This window comes from Agelaius phoeniceus, chromosome 23 (assembly GCF_051311805.1).
Source record: "Agelaius phoeniceus isolate bAgePho1 chromosome 23, bAgePho1.hap1, whole genome shotgun sequence".
In the NCBI taxonomy this organism is placed as follows: Eukaryota; Metazoa; Chordata; class Aves; order Passeriformes; family Icteridae; genus Agelaius; species Agelaius phoeniceus.
This window is the reverse complement of record NC_135287.1, coordinates 7,436,789-7,456,626: the sequence shown is the minus strand read 5'-3', so window position 1 is coordinate 7,456,626 and position 19,838 is coordinate 7,436,789. Positions and strand designations below refer to the sequence as shown.

General features: G+C 54.0%; 1 protein-coding gene across 2 annotated transcripts in view; it reads right to left on the bottom strand.

Annotated features, from left to right (window-relative positions):
• Nucleotides 1–1,807: 1,807 nt before the first annotated feature.
• DSCAML1 (DS cell adhesion molecule like 1) overlaps nt 1,808–19,838 on the bottom strand; it is a 100,676-nt gene continuing 82,645 nt past the window's right edge. Inside the window, exons 12-33 of one of the 2 annotated variants that reach the window (XM_054647395.2) lie at nt 17,580–17,779; nt 17,206–17,302; nt 16,966–17,094; nt 16,419–16,586; nt 16,190–16,260; nt 15,084–15,324; nt 14,046–14,192; nt 13,816–13,971; nt 13,136–13,275; nt 11,802–11,955; nt 11,475–11,592; nt 11,222–11,385; nt 10,934–11,032; nt 9,085–9,273; nt 8,146–8,433; nt 7,904–8,059; nt 7,754–7,784; nt 7,310–7,428; nt 7,054–7,206; nt 6,669–6,863; nt 5,873–6,184; nt 1,808–2,677 (exon numbers count right to left, since the gene is read on the bottom strand). In XM_054647395.2, the coding sequence (XP_054503370.2) occupies nt 2,220–2,677; nt 5,873–6,184; nt 6,669–6,863; nt 7,054–7,206; nt 7,310–7,428; nt 7,754–7,784; nt 7,904–8,059; nt 8,146–8,433; nt 9,085–9,273; nt 10,934–11,032; nt 11,222–11,385; nt 11,475–11,592; nt 11,802–11,955; nt 13,136–13,275; nt 13,816–13,971; nt 14,046–14,192; nt 15,084–15,324; nt 16,190–16,260; nt 16,419–16,586; nt 16,966–17,094; nt 17,206–17,302; nt 17,580–17,779 (3,785 nt within the window). In that variant the 3' untranslated portion in view covers nt 1,808–2,219. The remainder of the gene's footprint in view (nt 2,678–5,872; nt 6,185–6,668; nt 6,864–7,053; nt 7,207–7,309; nt 7,429–7,753; nt 7,785–7,903; nt 8,060–8,145; nt 8,434–9,084; nt 9,274–10,933; nt 11,033–11,221; nt 11,386–11,474; nt 11,593–11,801; nt 11,956–13,135; nt 13,276–13,815; nt 13,972–14,045; nt 14,193–15,083; nt 15,325–16,189; nt 16,261–16,418; nt 16,587–16,965; nt 17,095–17,205; nt 17,303–17,579; nt 17,780–19,838) is intronic. The other variant, XM_077189929.1, reaches the window with a different exon arrangement.

Here is a 19,838-nt window from a genome sequence, read left to right as displayed (position 1 = left end):
CAATAAAGTTGTATTAATCTCTGTTAATCTGTTCCTCTTTTTATCTTGCTAATCTGCTTACTCTCACAGCTGAACACGCTTGCCTTTTCTTGACTCTTCTATTTTTAATTCTGTTTTCCCCTTCCATTTCTATTCTAAGCCTGGGGTTGGTATTTTGGAGGTGCTGCCTGGCTGTGACCCTGCTTTAAGGGCTGGGCACTTGGTTTTCTTTAAAACCTGTGTTGTGTAATGGTTTATAGATGTTATGTGCTCTGATGCCTCCCCACCAGCCTGGCTGGGAAGGGTGGTGCTCCTCTCCACATGGGATCTTCCTTGACAGAGGTTGGCTCTGAGTGGTACCTGAATAATGGCCAAAAATGATAAAAAATGGGCACAAGATATTGTCTCAGCAGCTTGTTTCTCAAGGCCCAGAGGTGAACAGCTGCCAGGCTCTGGCCAAGGCGCTTCCTGCTCTGCAGGATTCCAGGAGTTACCTCAGTTAGGAAGAACCAGATGGCAGAGGAGGATCTGCTGGCCACTGTGCCAGCAGGCTGGGAAGGGCACTGCAGAGCTGCAGTAACATCGCTGTATTTGCATGTCATTTTAATTTGGGTACTCCAATTAAAAAAAAAAAAATCAAGGAGAGAGAGAGGTTGAAAAAAATGACCTCTGCAGTGCTTGATTATAGCTGATGATGAATTAAACCCTGTCAAGAGCAAAAAAAAAAAAAAAAAAGGGAATGGTACAAATCTGTGTGTAGATACTCCAACTGCTTTGGGCTAAAATAGGAAATGGATCTGTTTGTAAGGAAAGAGCTGGACCCAGCTGGTAGCCTGCATGGATGGGAAAGTAATGGAAACCTGAGCTTATAAATTACAGGAAAAAAGGAAATGAAAGTGCAATTAGTTAACTGCACCTCAGACAGCACCAGAAGCTCCTCAGAAAGGGGAAGTTCTACTTTGGGTAACTAAAACAAGAGTTAATAATGGCCTGAGCTGTTTTTTGCCTTTGGAGCAGGTAAGGAGGGCTGGCAGCCCTGGGGTTCCAAGTGCTCCTGTTTTCACAACCTTGTATGAAAGGGGGGGAAGTAGCTCCAGCATTTCTTTGGTCTGATATTGGTGTGGCTGGTGGTGAAAACTAAAGGGAAAATAAGAACAAATTACGGGGTGAGGCGGTGCTGGGTGGTTCTCTGTGCTGCCCTGTGTCCTGGGGCACCTGTGCTGCCCTGAGCCAGGACTCACCATGATTCAGGGAGGCAGGGACACCAGGGCCAGGGCTCTGTGCTCCATTCCCTGGGCTCCAGGCTGTGCTGGATCCACCACGACACGTTCCAGAGTGACCAAGGACAGCGGGGCTGGGGCACATCCCAGGGAGCAAGACCCTGCCTGGAGGAGCTGCTGTGCCTCCCTGCACGCTGGATCCCGTGCTGGAGCCACCCTGCACTTACCGTGAGTTGCCAGAGCTGTGCTGTGGCTCCTGAGGGCTGGGCAGCCGTTCACCCCTCTGCAGCTGGGCCAGGATTCCTGTTTGGCACCATGCTTTGTCCTGAGCTGGAGCTGGACTTGGTACTGCTCTCTCAGTGCTGTGGCACACTCTGGTCTGTCCTGCTCCATGGAACCATTCCCAGGACTTTGCTGCAGTTCCTGACCCTCCTGCTGCCCCACAGCTCTGCAGGTGGATAATTGCCTTATTATTCTTTAATATTCAACCCCTTCTCTTGGTATTTCCGTACTTTGGCTGCCCTGAGCTGTCCCTCTCCATCTTCCTGCCCTGTCCTGCCCCAGCCCTGCTCTGCCTGATTCCCTGCTCACTTCACAAACGCCCCACATATAAACATAACCTTTATTGCACACAGCGCTGGGTTTTTTTTCATAGAAAAAGGTATTAACACATAAGCATTTGCAAATTGAAGCAACTCCTGCTGTTTTCAGAACAGTAAAATAGCATGCAATGTCTCGGAGACGTTCCTTTTTTAAAACCACCGACAAGATCAGGGAAAGAAAAAAAAAAAGTCGCTGAGTCTTTCCTTGTGCCCCTTTCAAAATGATGTGAAATATATATATATGTTTACATATATATTATATTTTTAAATCTGTAACATCAAATTCTTTGTGCCCTGGTTTCTTTTTCTGTTCGGAGAAGAAGAAAATAGCTTCATTTATACAAAAGAGTCCGTTATGTACAAGTTTGTTAATTAAATATAAACGGCGCGGGGAAACGAGCAGCATCCGGCGTTGGCCCTACACCAGCGTGTAGGACTTGGAGTAGGCTCCGGCGCCCTGTTTTTGAGACCTGCCTACCCCCGACGTGCTCATCTCCAGCAGCGAGTCCCTGGAGCCCCCCACTTTGGAGTGCGTGGGCACCCGCGCCTCGGCGGCGGCACCGGCGGGCACGGGGGGCTCGGCGGGCACGGGGGGAGCCGGGGCGGCGCTGGCAGCGGGCGCGGGCGCGGGGCCGGCCGGGCCGGGCATGGGGAGAGTCCTCTGAGGTAAGGTGGTTGCGGCGGAGGCCGGGGGAGGCAGCCCCAGGGGCTTGGCGCCGGGCTCCAGCGTCATGTGCCGGGCCTGCGCGTGGTACGCCCGCGCCAGGTTGCGGATGGAGGCTTCCCGCGGCGGCACCACCGGGCACGGCTCGTGCGCGTCGGGCTTGCGGAAGAAGGCCTCCGACTTGACGTACAGCGGGAGGTTGCAGTAGTCACCTGCCGAGGGAAGAGCGGGCAAGGTAAGGCTCTGGAGGGACCCTATTGCCCCCCACCCTCTGGACGTGTTGGCGTTGGGTACGGAGAACATGCGCTGTGGAGAATGAGCTGGGCTGTGGAGAACACATTGGACTATGGAGAACACGTTGGGCTACAGGGAGCACAAAAATTGGGCATTGGACTAAGGAGAACACGTTGGACTATGGAGAACCTGTGCTGTGGAGAACACGTTGGGCAACAGGAATGCATTGAGCTATGGAGAATGAGTTGGGCTATGGAGAACACGTTGGGCTACGGAGAACACATTGGACCATGGAGAACAAAAAAATTGGGCATTGGACTATGGAGAACACATTGGACTACGGAGAACCTGTGCTGTGGACAACACATTGGGCTACAGGGAATGCGTTGGGCTATGGAGAACATGTTGGGGTACAGAGAATGAGTTGGGCTATGGAGAACATGTTCTATGGAGAACCTGTGCTACAGAGAATGTGTTAGGCTACAAAGAGCGTGTTCTATTGAAAATGTGTTGTGCTACAGAGAACAGGTTGGGCCACGGAGAACCTGTGCTATGGAAAACCTCTGTGCTACAGAGAATGCCTTGGGCTAGAGAAAGTGTTGTTCTACCGAGAATGTGTTGTGCTACACAGAACAGGTCCTGCTGTAGAGGGAGAACGTGTTGTGCCATAGAGAACGCGCTGTGCTATAAAGAATGTGTCACATCATCATCCCAAAATTGTCCCACTCCATGCAATGCAACGCCTGGGATGTGTCAAGCTCTAGTGCTCAATGCTGTACACAGTGTCCTGTAATGTATCATGATGTAACAGTGCTAATTATAATGCTGAATGTACAGTGATAGATGTTAAAATGTGAGTAATGCTGAATGTACAGTGTAACACAGTATTATAATAATAATAACAACGTGATGCTGAAGTTCTGACACAGGACAGGCACAGTCCCCGTTCTGTAAAGGACAGAAATGCTCCTTGTGCTCTGTGTCCCACCTGCACCAGCACCCAGCAGAGGGATGCGGTGTGTCCCACACCCAGCTTTACTCTGCCAAGGTGAGGGGCTGTGCTGCCATAAACCACAGCCACTGCTGTGCTGTGTAATGGCATCATCTATAGTTAGTGCCCTAATTTAGGGGTTTTATGTCCATGTATGGATAACCTGTGTTGTTATATTGGCTGTTATCAGTGTTAGAGGGTTTTATTTCTGTTCTATTACTGCTCCCTTTGTGTTCTACAGCATCACCTCCAGCTGTAGGGCCTTAATTTAAGGATTTATATGTCCATAGATATAAAGGCCTGTTATTAGTTTGCCTTTTATATTTGCAATATATAACACCTCTAGGCATAGAGCATTACTCCTTTAATTGTATATATTGTGCAGTGTGTGCTGCAAGGGCACGTTCCTCTCATCACAGGATGTGGAGAGAATGGATTGCAGGATCTGTGGTGTTAATATAGGATACAGCACATATAGATATGGGATTATATGTATTAGTACCTTAACTTTAGGAGTTATGGTTATGTGTACATATAAAAATTTTATATTAAAATATAAACATTATTTATATAAAAATAAATATTATATATAATAAAATAAATATTATAAATAAAATATATATTAAATATTATTTATATAAAATGTACATAAATCTCTATATAAATACATATAAATTTCTATAATAAAATAGAAAAACTTTTCTATATAAATATGTACATTAATCTATATATAAATATATAAAAACTTACATATAAGTATACACAAACCTATATATATAAATGTATAAATTTTTGTATGGAAATATAGAAATTGTTATATGAAATATAGAAATTTATATGTCAATATAGAAAATCTATACTAAGAATATAAAAATTTATGCATAAATTTAGTTTATATAAATGTATGTATTTGGAAATAAACATATAAAAATATATAGTTAAATATTTTAAAAATATATTATATAATATGTATATTATATATTATTTTTGTAGATATGAAGCCCTGCATTATTATATTGTCTCTTGCAGGTGTTATATTGGTTTTATTATAGCACTATTGCCTTAAAACTTGTATGCTTTATTATAGCTTCTGTAAATTCCTTTTCTTTAAGGTTACAACAGTGTTATACCTAATACACTCTGTGCTACTTAAACTATGCCATAAAATATGTGGTCTAATTTGAGGAGAAAGATGATCCCATTATATTGTGTGTTATATAATCAGTAAATAAATTAACTATCAATTCCTACCAATGTATTTTTTATACATCTTCCAGGTGTTGTTCTGTTTTGAGGTAATAAAACTCATGGGGGTGGGAGATTGTCAGGGTTCTAGAACTAAGGATAGGGGAGAAATACTGAGGAATACAAAGGAATACTGACGAACACTAAAGCAAGGGGGAAAATACTGATACACACTGAAAAATACTAAAAACAAGGCAGGGAAATACTGAGAACGCAAAAAAATTGGGCATGTACTGAGGGTCTGGGACAGTGCTGAAAAATGGGGGGGGAATAACAAGGAATACTGATGAATATTAAAAAATGGTAATGAATATTAAGGAGGGGGAAGGAAGAGTAAAGAATAGCCAGGGATACTGAAAAATGGGATGGAACACTAAAGAATGGAAAACAACTCTAAAAAACAACAAAAAAAACCCCATTAAAATATCAATGAATGAGGAAAGAACAGTGAGATGCCAACAAACAGGAAGGAATCCTAAAGAATGGGAAGGAACAGTAAAGAATAGCCAGGGATACTAAAAATGGGAAGGAATAATTTAAAAAAAACATGGGGAAATATCGAGGGATGTGGAAAGAACAGTAAGGAATGCTACGAAATAGGAGGGAATACTGAAAAATGGGAAGGAACAGTGAAATACAGGAGGAAAATACTAAGGTATGGGAAGGAATACTAAAGAATGGGGAGAAATACCAAGGAGCTGGGCAATAAAGTACCAAAGACTGGGTGGAATACCAAGGAACGGATGGAATGCCAAGGAAAGGGTGAAATACCAAGAAACAGGGAACAACATCAATCAGCAGAGAAAGAACATTACAGCCTGGGGAGCAATACCAAGAATGCAAAGGAATACAGGACTGGGAAAGTCTCCTAAGGATTTTGGGAAGCTCTGGGGTGCTAAGGAAGGGCAGGACCCCCAGAGAGCCCCTGGGAACCTACTCTTGCTGGCGCGGTGCGGGATGGGCACGGCCACGCCCTTGCCCCGCTCGCTGTCCTGGGGCTTGGGCGGGGAGGCGGTGAAGCGGCAGATGCCGGGCTCGGACGGGGTGCTCATGGAGGTCATGCTGTCGGCGTTGTCCGTGGTGCCCGTGGTCATCTGGTCCGAGGAGCTGTCGGAGATGAAGCACTCGGTGATCTCGAACTTGGCGTGCTGCAGCTGCTCCTCCAGCTTGGCGTGCTCGTAGGCGCGCGCCAGCTCCTCGTAGGTGGACGAGGCGCTCTCTGTGGACACCATGCTGTTCCGCCCCTTGTCTGTGGGGAGAGGATGCGTCACCCACCTGAGAGCTCTCCCTGGCACAGGAACGGCTTTGTCCACCTCATGGGAATGCCCAGGCTGTCCCTGCTGGGATACACCTGGGCACCTTCAAGGGCAGGGTGGATGGGACACGGAGCAACCTGGTCTAGTGGAAGGGTGAAACAAGATGAGCAATGAGGTCCCTTCCAACCCAAACCACTTTGGTTTTTAATGACTCTGTCTGTCCCCACAGCTCGGCAAGGCCCTGGCTGCTCAGAGCCACCGAGTCATGGCTCCACAATCCCACTGATGAGTTCTGCAGTGTCTTGGTTTGACACTGGCACAATGCCCATGCCTCCATGAGAAGAAGGCCTGACCACTTCACATCCCAGAAAACTTCCTCTCAAACCACGACATGCAGTCACCCTGAGCTCACAGTTTGGGCTCTCTGTGCGCCCCAAAGCAGCAGATTGCTGCCAGGGAGGCAGTGGCCCTGCATACCCGTGTCCTGCGAGAGGCTGGCACTGTAGCTGTCACTCTCAGTGACCGTGATGCCATGCTGGGAGCCCACTGTCCTCCAGTCCGAGGTGAGGGTCCGTGCAGGGGTGGACGCCTGGCACTTGGTGAGTGTCCACTGGCTGGAGTACCGGTTACGGGTGCTGTGTGCAGACTTCACACTCTTCCTCGACACGGGGTCTATGGCACAAAGGTGACAGAGTCACGGTGAGTCCCTTCCACTCACACCCTTCCCTCTCCCTGGAGCACAGCCTGCCCCTTCTGCCTCCCCAGCAGCTGCTTTTGGGCACAGTCAGTGCTGGAGGACATTCCCCCAGCCCTGCCCCGTGTGCACAGCCCCAGCACAGCCAGCCCGGCCCCACACACTCACTGGTGCCAGGGCGGATGTCAGACATGTCAATGAGGGGCCCCGTGTTCTGGATCAGGGCTGGGTGATGCAGAGAGACGCCCGTGCAGAAGCTCTGGGGGTTCACTGCCTGGCTGAACTCCGTGTCGGTCACCGGGATCGTGGCTTTGTCATCCCCTGTGGGGAGAGCTGGAGCTCAGACCTCTCCCCGGCCCACAGTCCATCCATGGGGCCCCAGCACTCTGGGGCAGCAGGGGATGGGAGCTTTGCCTGCGCTTACCCAGCTGCTTGATGCCCTCCTTGTCCTCGATGAGGAGCTGCACCCGCGGGATGTCGATGTGCAGGCGGGGGCCCTGCGGGGGCCCTTTCACCGGCGTGTCAAAGCTGCGGTTATTCTTGCTGTGAGGTGAGAGGGGACGCAGGCCCGCCCATTACCGGACAGAGCCCCGGTGGCTCCAGCCTGCCACGGGCTGGGGATTGCCACCAGCCAGCCCACCCGGGGCTCAGCTCTGCCCAGGCAAGCTCCAGTGTGGACCCTCGGGCAGGCAGGATGGGGCTGCTGTGCCACAGAGTCACTGCCACAACCTTCACTGGTGTGAGCGTGAGAAGGTCTGAAACTGCGTGAGGGCTGTACTTGGGCTTTAAAGCAGCCATGACCACCCCCAGCACCACCTATTCCCTGCCTGCCCACCCAGTCCCAGCCACAGGCAGATGTGAGACTCACCTGATCAGCATTTCTGCCAAACTCTTTGCATCTGTGCAGGAGACATGAAAACCAAGACATTTTTTGTAAGGGAGCAGTTTAGGGCACAATGAGGCCGCACAGGAACACAACCTGGGGTCCCGTGTGCTGTGCTTCTGAATCCCATCTCACCTCGAAGCCTCTTCAGCCGCTTCTCCTTCCTCTTCTTGCGGATGATGAAGAGCAGGGCTACTCCCAGCGTGGCCAGGATCACGGGGCAGGCGATGGTGAAGAGCTTCTTCACATCATCCCCTTCCCCTTGGGCAGACTTGATCGGGGGGATGGTGCCTAGGGCAGAGCAGGGGCAGGTGGGCACTCAGCATGCCAGGACCCCCCTCTCTGGTGCCAGTCCCCCAGCCCGTGTCCCCACTCACTGCCGTCGTAGTCCAGCGTGGCGAACTGCGCGGTCTCGTTGCCGCAGCCGGCGCTGTTGCAGGCCTTCATGCGCAGCTCGTACCAGGTGGCCTCGCGCAGCTCGGTCAGGAACACCTCGCTGGAGCTGTTGGTGCGGAGGCTCTGCCACACCCAGTTGCCCTTGGGCCGGTACTCCAGGACGATGGCGGTGATGGGGCAGCCCCCGCTGCTCCAGCCCTGCAGGTTCAGCCTGGCGTGCGTGGAGTTGATGTGGGTGAAGAGGTGCTGGTCCTTGCTGAAGGAGGGCTCTGTGGGAATCCACAAAATCAGAGGGTTTTGGGAAAGCTGCAAAAGGCAGGCCCCAGAGACAGCAGAACTGTGATTAGAGCTAATCAGCAGCCATAAGATTTGTCAGCAGAAAAATTATTTAAAAAGTAGAAAAGCAAGGACAAATAGAACAATGGTCTGTGTATTAACGCTTGTCTAGAATAACTCTCTAAGCTACAGAAAAGTTTATCTAGCAATATATTAGGAAGTTTGAAGCTTAATAATGGAGCTCTGTGCATTGTGTTTTAAGGCTTACAAGTAGGTATTGTATTCGAAATAAGCAAGCATTGTTTAACCAAAGGTACCTGTGCTTATGGTGATTGGATAGAACTACTGTCAATATGCTTTTGCTTTGTGTGATTGGTCAAAAAACTTATAAAGTAAGTTGTAACATTAAATTCTTAGTCTGCTGCCTGGGATGTGAGCTGCTGGCATCTTCCCATTGTCATAACCATGTAATGAGACTGATGCTGAAAAATAAAACAGCTCAAGGCACGTTCCACAGCAGCCCTGTCCCGTTTGTGATTTGTACACAGACCCCGGCCAGCGATAGGCTCTGCGGGACAGGAGCTGTCAGGAGGGTGGGGAGGGGACCCCCGTGGTGGGGCAGGGACACCAGGGGCCAGGCTCACCTCTGCCGTGGGTCTTGGCCTCGATGATCTCGCTGATGCGGCCAGCGCCAACGCTGTTCTTGGCCGCCAGCTTCACCTTGTACCACGTGCCACACTTGAGGCTCTCCAGCTTGAAGGAGCGCTCCGAGGAGCTGATGAACACGTCCTTCCACTCCTCGCTGTTGTCCACTGAGTACTGGAGCACAAAGCCTGTGGGAGCAAGGAGGGGGTCACCTCTGGGCACATGGGTGAGGGGAAGGGGTTATGGCTGGCACAAGGCCTGTGCCCACGTCCAGCACAGCTTTGCAGTGCCAGGGCACCCATCACACACCAATTCCTGCACTATTCTGCACTCACGAGCAGTGGTGGAACCTGCCTGCTGTGCCCGCCACACAGAGCCAGGCAGGAGCCACGGACAAGAGCAGCGTGGGCACACCCAGAACCTCCTGAGAGCTCTGCCAGCAGCCCTGGTCACACCTTGCCTGCCCCCAGCATGCCCAGGATAACCCCACTGCTCATTTCCACAAGGGAGCACACGCTGTGATTGACTGGTGCGAGGCTATAAAGGGAAAGCCGGAATTAAGCAGCTCCCTCGGGAGGCTGCAGGGAAGTTGCTTCTGTCACTGCAGACCGCCCCCTCTCCCGTGATGAGGAGTATTAGGAAGCACACTGTGTCCTAGATGAGCAAACCTGTTACGCTGCCATCAACAAGGCACCTGGAGATGGCTGGTCTGGGCTTCCTGGGAGAGCAGGGGACACAGGGACAGCCCCAAGGGCATTGGGGCATCTTGGGACAGCACATCCCTGCTGCCCCGGCTGTGCTGACCAAACTTTCCTGCTGCACTGATAGGTTTGGCTATTTCTGCAGGATATTTGGCCAATTCTCAGATAAAAATAGCAGGCAAGAGTAGGCTTCCTGCCTTGCTGTGTGCATGATGAGCTGAACAAGGCAGGGCTGGCAGGATGGCCCCGGTGCCAACACCACCCAGGTACCACCGTGGCAATGCCAGAGGGATCAGGTGAAGGAGCTCTGTGAACACCCAGCTCAGGCAGAGCAGTGGGGACACTGCTCACACCTTCCCACCACCAAGGATTCCCTGTGGATGGTGACACCAGGAGCTTCCCAAAGCCATGGGCATGTGATTCCCAGCAGTGGTAACACCAGCCCTGACACCCCCACACCACCCACCCTGGTGCCTGCCACTGCTTATTTATTTATTTTGTACATGCGGTGTGTTTTTAATATTTCTAATCCAATTATAACCAAATTTATCAACAGAGTCCGCTGGAGTGAAAGGCTGCTGGCTGGGGAGATTTGCTTGTAATTACTTTCATGCTTTTAATTAATTGTAAGTGAGGTCTCCTTCCTCACTCCCCGCTCCCCCCTCCGCACGCAGCTGTTTCAACCTATAATTCATGAGATGAATCAGAGCAGAAAGGAGACTTGGGAAAGCTGGGATGCTCCTGGAGCCCTCCCAAAGCCCCCAGCCTGTCAGGGATGTGGGACAACTCCTGCTCTGGTGGGTTCAAAGTGGCACCAATGCCAGGAGACTCGGAGCAGCTCTGGGGCTGGCCCTGGCCACCACCACCTTAGCACCCAGGGATGTGCCCTTCTTTAGCTACATCAGTCCCTGCAGCTTGTCCAAAACACCTGACAAACCCCTCATCGGGGCTGGCAGCCCCTGCTAAGAGCTCAGAGGCATCAGCCTGACTCTGAAGCATTTCTGAGGCATTTTGGAGAGGGGCAAACTGAGGTGCAGACACAAAAATGTGGCACAGAGTGCCTGCAAACATGTTCCATGAGAATGGAACCAGTCATGGTCCTGGGATGAGCTGCTGGCAGCAGCCCCATCACCCACAGCAGCCCTACCTCGGATGGAGCTGCCCCCATTGTCCCCAGGGATCCAGGCCAGCGTGATGGACGATGCCGAGGTCTTGGAGACGGTCAGGCGGGGCTGGTCTGGGGGCACTAGGGAGGAGGGAAAGCCCATGAGCACCTCACACAGGTAGAGTGCCCCACACTGTGCCCCCAGAACTGGCAAGGAGGCCTCGCACTCATGCCTGGGCCAGCAGGAGCGCCTGCTGCAGGACAGAGCCCAGGCACTGGGCACTGGGGATGGTGTGTCCGTGCAGGGCAGCACGGAGGTGGAGCCCTCACCTTGCACCAGCAGGTTGATGATGATGGTGTCGAAGCCCCAGGTGTTGGTGGCAGTGCAGGTGTAGTAGCCGGAGTCCTCGGCCTTCACCGAGCGCAGCACCAGCGTCCCGTTGGCCTGGATCAGGCGGTGCCCGTCCACCGTCACCGGGATGGCAGAGTCCTCGCTGCCAGGGGGACAGGGGGCACGTCAGCCCTGTGTGGCACAGTCAGGGCTGGCACCAGCCCCCAGCACGGCTGGCAGCCCCCTCCATACCTGTCCTTGGTCCACTTGATGGCGGGCACGGGCTCCCCGACGGAGTTGCACGGCAGCCTCACGTCCTTCATCCACGGCGTGGTGACGGTGCCTCCGAAGGAGATGATCTTGGCAGGGGCTTGGGGGCAAGGAGGAGGTCAGCCTGGGGGGCTGGCCCCGTGCACAGACCCCCTGAGATGTACAGACCCCCCCAAGGTGTAAGGAAACCCGGGACCCCAGTGCTGCCCCTCCTCTGCCTGGGGTCACCCAGCCATCACTCCCTGCAGGCCACAGGGCAGGGCACAGCAGCGGGGGTGTCCCCCAGGCTGGCAGCCCCCCAGGCTGTACCTTTGCCCGCAGGCTCGATGGTGACCTTCTCGCTGATGTTGCCGCGGCCGGCGGAGGTGACGGCGGCCACCCAGAGCAGGTACTGCTGGCCCCGGTTCAGGTGGGCGATGCGGTAAAAGAGCTGGTCCGGGCTGGTCTCGTACTCGCTGGGAGCCTGCGGGCAGGGGGGACACGGGAGAAGGGGAAGCTTCTGTGAGACCCTCAGCCCATGGCCTCGGCACAGACCCCACAGCCCCTCGCGGGTTTATCCCAGACCCCACGGCCCCTCGCGCGTTTATCCCGAGCACAGCGGCTCCGCTCACACCCCTCAATGCCGGGGAGAGCCGGCTGGTGTCGTGATTCCTCCAGGGAGCCGGGCTGCAGCCCAGGAGCAGATGGCTGAGCATCCCTGTTCCCGGGAAAGGATTCTGCCCTGGCACTGCTGAGCTGCAGCAGCGCCAGCCTGGAGCCAACCCCAGCTGGGATGGCCCAAACCCACGAGAGGCAAAGGGGGTCCCCAAAACCCATGTGGGGTCACTGCATCACCTGGCCCAGCCCTGCAGTGGCCCTGAGGACAGGGCTGGCTGTGCGCAAGCACCAGGGCCTGTCCCCATCACAGCGGGGACAAAGACACCCTGCCCCACAAATGCCACGAGGGCAAGGACTGCCACCCAGCTGTGCCACCATGCCAGCAGCAGGCAGGGATGGGCTCCACGACCCCCTTGGCACAGGATAGGGCTCTTAAAACATGACTTGGCAGGTGCCTGTGTGCTCACTGTCAGCACACGTGTGCCCTTGCAGGGACACGGATGTGAGTGTACCCCAAAGCAGACACACCTATATGAATATTGTATAGTATACATAATTTTTTTTTTACCCAAATGACAGTTTTGACAAGATGCCAAGAAAACAATATCGGATCCCAGCGGTTTTACCAGTTGCTTTGATGAAAAGATTATGTTGCCCTGGAAACCAGAGGCTCAGATAGTGAAATGAGTTTGAGAAGGAGCTTTTGATAAGCACTAGTCTGCAGACCTCCCATCAACCTCTCCCTCAGCAAGGAGGGATGGGGCCAGGTTGGATTTCCATTTCATTTTTGGTCAGCTGCTGGCATGTTTCCCCCTCTGGAGCAGGCGCTGAGCAGGGCAGATGCCAGAGAATGGGAACAGGAGAGACAACGGGACCAATCCCTGCCGCACAGTGCCCATGCATGCCCTTGGACAATTCCGCAGTGCACCCCAAGAGGTCTTTGCTGCGGCTGCTGCCTGGCATCAGCTCTCCCTCCCGTTGCTGCTTGGCCAGCCCAGCATTCCCTGGCACACTGGGGCGATTCCCAGCCCTGCTGCCCCCCGTACCGGCTGCCCCGAGCCGGGGCTGGAGCAGAAGATGGTGTACTTCCGAATGATGCCGTTGGGCTTGGCCGGCGGCAGCCAGGACACCACCACGCTGCTGGCAGAGGACGGCACAGCCTTGATCCCAGCCGGGGGACCTGGAACTGAGGAGGGAGAGCGTGGCAGAGCTGGTGCCAGGAGGTCTCCAAGGTCTCTGCCCAGCCGGGAGATGTGACAGCACCCTGCTGTGGGGCTGGCATCCCAGCCACACCCGGGGAAGCAGCTGCCATGGTGGTGTCACACACAGGCAGGGACAGGTCTGCCTGCAGGACACCTCTCCACGGGTGGCTCTGGTCCCCACGTGAGCCAGAGGCAGGAGGGTTAATTGCAGCCCAAGCTCTGCTTTAGAAATCATGATTGGCTTTTAATGGCCATCTCCTTAATCTGTCAGCCGTACCCTGCCCAGCTGCGCCTCCCTCCCAGCATCTGGCACTTCCTAGGACACAGGCCCAGGGATGCTCTGCTAGCGAGCTAATGGCATTAAAGTAGGGCACGCGGGGTGTAAATATTTAAATATCAGCACTTAAGGAAAAGGAAAGAAAGGGAAAGGGAAATGCCCTGCCCATGGCTGTACACGGGGGGTTTCCCCTGTGCCCCAGCAGCCTCTCCAGCCCTGGGCACGAGTGGGTGGCAGAGCCACTTACTGTCCTCCTTGGTCTGGATGTAGAGCACGCTGCTGCGGACGCCATCACCTGCCTGGGTGTAGGCCAGCACCTGCACGCTGTAGTTGGTGAATTTCTCCATGCCCCGCAGCTCCACTCGCTCCCGCGTGGTCGTGATGTTCTGCATCTCACCCCACTCTGCAGGAGACAGGGCCTGTCAGCCCCTGTGCCCCCCAGGTGCCCCATGTCACCTGCTCCCTAGGTGTGCTCACCTCCGTCCATGTAGAGGGACCAGAAGATGACCCGGTAGCCCTTGAGCACCCCGTTGAGGGTGCTGCGCGGGGGCTCCGACCAGGAGATCACGGCCACGTCCGAGGTGATGGAAATGGCTCGCACATTCTCGGGGGGCTGGCTGGGAACTGGGGAGGGATGAGGAGGACAATCAGCAGGAGGATGGAGACGCCAGGCTGAAGGAGCCGTGTCCCACACAGCCACCCTGACTGCACCCACACGGACCCCGCTGTGCTGCTGGAAGCCCTCAGCCAGTCCTGCCCAGCAGGGCTCTGCCTCCAACATGCAGTTTTCCTTCTAGGCCAGTGAGGTGGGTGTGAACCCTGTGCTGGTGGTGACAGGGAGGATGCTTCCAGCGAGGGGAGAGTGGGAGAGCTGAGTGGATGCAAGGTAATTAGATCCCATTGCCCCGCAAGAGGTAACTCTAATTTTTATGAGCATTTAAATGATAATACATCACCGTAACGATCCTCTTTGAAAATGATTATTGTTTCATATTACTTAGGTGCAAAAATATAAGCACCATGTAATTAGGGACGGAGTATAATAAACTAATACAGATAGTCCGTTTGAACAAAATGAAGGTAATATAATTATGGAAAAGACACTATTGCTAAAACAGGGGCCCTTGAATACCCCGGGAGGAGTGCTAATGCAGCCAGGAAACGATCGCGGTTTGACAGGCTAACGAGAGCCTTAATTAAGTATGAAAAACTGCTGAGCAAACACACTGCAAAACTTTTTCCTCATTGTTTTTAAAACGACCGAGGCCATCAGTGACTGTGTCCCAGGTGGAAACCTGCCTGGCACTTCAGCAGTGCCAAAATCCACCTTGCACCCTTTAGCTGTGCCACAAACCCAGCGCCACGGGCGTCCGGACAGCGCTGTGCTCCTGGTCCCTTCCCAGGGATTTGTGGGGACACACAGCCACCACCCCAGACCTGTGTGATGGGATGGGCACCAACTGAGGGTGCCCTGGGTGAGACCTGGACCTGGTTTGGTCACTGGGCCATCCTTACCGTCCTCCAGCGTGGTGGCGTTGATCTCGCTGGACGAGGGCCCCGTGCCCGCGCGGTTGAACGCCTGCACCACCACCCCGTACTGCGCAAACTTCTTGAGGTTGTCCAGCGTGTAGACCTCGCTGTCCCCCGTGGCCTTCATCTCCACGATGCTGTACTGCCCGTTGCTGCCCGGGCTGTTCTCCCGGTAGCCAATCTGGTAGCCACGGATCACCCCGTTCTGCAGCTCCTTCTTCGGGGCCTGAGGGACAGCGAGGGCAGGATGGAGCAGTGTCACAGGGCTGGGAGGCTCACAGGGCTCCGTGCCCCAACCACCTCTCCCCAGGGGCTTTTCTCAAGGCTTTCAAGTTGTTTTCCCTCCCCACTTTTCCCTGAGTGGCAAAATAGTGATAAAAAAGGTCCAGCGGGTCCTCAGAGCCACCAGAGAGGGAAGTGCTGCCTGGACAGCACCAGTCCCCAGCTGGAGCAGGAGAAATCCCAATTCTGTAGCCTGAGAGGCCAGATTGAGATCAATCTTAACAATATTTCTCTGAAGCATTAACAAATCAATAGGGTTGATTGCAAATTTATGTTACAATGCCTGGGCGATCCATCTTGCTGAAATACTCCTAAAACGAAGTGACTTATCTTTCAAGTGAATCTTACTTTTCATTAATCTGTTTTTCAATGCTTAAGGGGAGGTGGGGGGAGAAGCTGGAACCCTAAATTTATTGACTTAGCAGTTCATTCCCAAGTCCTAACTTTATAATCAATTTTATTTTTCATTAGGCAGCTTTGGAAAAATAAATCTGATTCTAAGTTTTATTGATCTCTGCTCAAACACTTTGCAACCCAGCACCTGAGTTTTTACATATTTATCCTCTCTGCCCCATGGTCCCCCACGGACACCCTATGAGATAATGACCTCGTTGTAAAACATGATTGATAAGAGCCCTGAGCAATAAGGTGAGTTGCTTGCCCAGCCTGCAGGTTTTTCTTTTTCCTGGAGAACTCTTCCTGATTCTTGTGACATTGATGACATGCTGGATCTCAGGACAAGCTGGGGCAGCATTTTGCCAAGCCCCCATAGCCAAAAAAACCCCACACAGCATGCCAGCCTCACTCACCTTCCAGGTGACCTGGATGCTCTGGGATGTGATGGGCTGCAAGGTGACGTCCATTGGAGGGCCATCGGGAGCTGAGAGAGACGAACACAAACCAGCACATTGAGAAGGTTCAGGAGCTCCTCACCAGGAAATCCCTGGCTTCAGGAGAGCTGCACCTCAGCCAGCTTCAGCCCCCATGCTCCCCCTGCCCAGCATCCCCAGCAGCCCCACCAGGAGCCCAGGGAGGCACCTGCTTCCTCGGTGCTGATGGTGAGCTCCTTGCTGGGCTCACTGCGCCCGATCTTGTTGAAGGAGTACATGCGGATGCTGTACACCGAGGCGGGGTGCAGGTCCACGATGTTCGCCTGGTTGATGGTCGGGGAGATGTTGCGTGTAGACTGCTTGAAATCCCAGGAATCTGGAAGAGTGAGGCAGAAGGGTCAGAGCCAGAATCCCATGCAGGGCCTGCAGTGCTGAGGGGGCCATGATCAAGCCGGTGAGCTCCCCAGGCACCTCCAGCTCTTGTACCCCTGGAGAGGTGCTGCTTCTCTCTTTCGCTGTTGTGCGCTGGGGTTCAACTTTTTGCAAATATTGTCTCTTTTAATATTCCCTTTCAAATGCTCCCATCCAACAGAAATTACCATATTTCATTAATGCTGCTCTCTCCTTTCTTCATCAAAGGAACCGGGATGCAGAATATTCCCTTGGAGGCACCGCTGGGGCAGTCCCACACCTGCCTGTGCAGGCCAGCCCCCAGCCCCACTGTGCCACGGGGAGGGGACATCACTGTCACCTACCTGACTTGTTCTTGTACTCGATATCAAAGCCAGTGATGATGCTGTTGCCATCGAACCGCTGCGTCCACCGCAAATTCATACTCCGGGCTTTCACCTCACGGATCTCCAGCTCCGGCGGGTCAGGGGGCTCTTGGGGACACGCAGGCAGGTTAGGGACACAGGCAGAGGAGGCCCCAGGAGCAGGGGGACCCTCTCGGCAAGGCTTTGCACCGCAGGGCTCAGGCAGGGGGGATGGATTACCTTGGACAGTGAGCTGGATCAGGCCTCTGTCCTCGCCGTAGGAGTTGATGGCATGACAGGAGAAGAAGACGGAGTCCCCACGGTCGGCTGGTTTCAGCTGCCAGTGTTCCAGGGAGAGGAGCCAATTCAGACTGAGCTGCCCCAGCACTGTGCCCTGCCTTCCCCTGCCTGCTCCCACCACAGTGCCACTCCCTGGAGCTGCACTCCTAACACCCCTCTGGGCTCAGCTTTGCTACTCAGGAAGCCCAGCACAGTGCCCGGCTCCGTGACATCCCCTGGGGACCACCACACCCTCCCTGCACCTTCTCTGCTTCTCTCCCACACCCAGCGAGACCCCTGGGAGCCCAGGCAGGTGCAGGACGCGCAGCCCTCACCTTGAGGGTGGAGATGACCTCGTCGCCGTTGTCCTTGGTGGTGATGGCGTAGCGCATGTTGCGGTCGGGGTCGATGACGGTGTCCCCCTTCTCCCAGCGGATGATGATGGGCCGCTCGCCCCGCGCTGTGCAGTTCAGCTCCTTGGTCTGGCCCTTGATGGCGATGGTGGTGTTGGGGTGGGAGGTGATCATGGCTGGGACTGCGGGGAGGGAAAGTGTCACCCGTGTGCCCTGGGGACGGGCAGGTGCCACCTGTGGCTGCGGGGCCCCGCAGAGCCCACGGAGCCGGCGGGGACGCGGCTCTCACCGAGCGGCCGCGCAGCCCGGAGCGGAACCGTCGCGCTGCATTATACAGCTCAGGATCATAAAATAATGAAGCAGATAAATTTTATAATGCATAGCATTACACCGGGGTAGACAATAAAACGTGAAAGACAAATAACCAAGTGCACACTATAATGAAGAGAAAGCCTCCAGTCTGAGACGTGCGGGTATGAATTATTGACTAAGGTTTTACACTCCCGAGGATGAGAGGAAGAATGTTTTCCATCACGGATTTGCATAATTCACTCGTATAAACCTGGGCAGAATACAGAGTGTGATTTCCCACCAGCAAGGCCGCCTTTGCATTGCAGATGCCAGAGATGAGTTTTTTCCATAGCCACCCCAATATACAAACGGGGCCAGTGGGGACACCCTGTGCCGTGGTCACCACCTGGCAGGGGTGCAGAACCCAGAGGTGCTCGAGCAGTGGGTGCAGCACAGATGGGGATGGCTGAGCAGTGCTGTGAGGATGCTGTACTGATGCCTGGCCTGGCTCTTCCCTGCTGCAAGAGCCAAGCTCTTTGTGCCACCCCAGTGCCATGCAGTGGGCTGGCTGTGGCAGACAGCACACAGGAGGAACGGGCTGGGGGACCGAGGGCAGGCTGGGGAAGCAGAAAAAAATGTAATGCATAAACAAACAGCAGTGCTGAGTCCTGCAGTAATGTATGATAATGACAATCCGCAAAGGCAACACACACTGTTCTAATGGGACACAAGAGGCTCTAATGAGCTACGACTCCTCGGCTTTCTGTGGCAATGTAATTCAATTAACAGCAAAGGAAACCTTTCCTCCTGAGCTGCTGGAGTTTGTGGGGTGCAGGACACTGCAGTGCCCAGCTTGGTGCCCGTGTGACAATCCCGTGCCAAGGGGAGCACGGCACCCCTGAGCTGGCAGGGGATGGCAAAGAGCAGGGAGGTTGTGGCAGTGCAGCCTGGGCCACCAAGGGTCACAAGAAGCAGCCTGAGACTTCTCCAAACTCTGCCCTGTCCCATCCCCAGTGCTCTGACACCTCTGCCTGCCTCAGCCCCAGGTCAGGGACGCAGCAGGACAGAGGCAGGCCTGGGAAGGGTTAGGGTTAGGCCTGTCCCAGTTCCATGGGGTGAGGACAGAGCACAGGGACAGCCAGGGGCTCTTGCACTTTCCCCAGGGCAGGGCTGACTGCCCAGCACAGCACAAGGGCACGCACAGCTGGAGGAGGGGCTCAGCACCCAGTCCTGGCTCCTGCCAGGCTCCTGCCCACTGTCCCCTGCCATGGAAAACCATTGAGGGGTCACCCTGCTATTTGTCAAACAGGGACACTGGGGATGTGTCACTCAGCCCTCATCAGCCCAGGCTGGAGCACAGTGCAGCAGCAGAGGCTGTGTGGCTATGGGGCCAAAGGGGCAGGACAGCTCCCCAGGGCTGCAGCAGCCTTGGCTGCACCGGCCCCTTCCCAGCAGAGAGCAGAGGCCCCGGGAGAGGAGCTCTGTTTCAGGCTCTGCTTCACTGAAATGCACTTATTGATGTTTGATTAAAAGCAGCTCCTTGGATGTAAACATATCAACTTCTCTCAATTGCCAGGGTCCCACGGGAGCTGCACGTAGTCCAGAGCAGGAAAAGAGCACAACAAACCCCCAGAAAACCCCAAGCAGCTGTGAGGATAGCACAGATTGGGCACTGGTGCCTAACACCTGCCCTGCAGCAGCTCTGCAGCTTGCAGAGGATCCACATTGCTTGGGACTGGCTGCAGGGACCTCCACGGGTGGCTGGGGGCTGTTCCCAGCCAGTCTGTGATCCCTTCCTGGCTGTGGGGGCATCAATAATGTGGCATCAGCCACAGCTCACTCTGGGCAGACAGGCTTCCTTCGAGGAGAGCTCACCTCCAACACCTCCTGTGCCCACCAGGGCACACCCCATCCACCCAGCCTCTCCTGGTGCCCACAGCCTTGTTAACA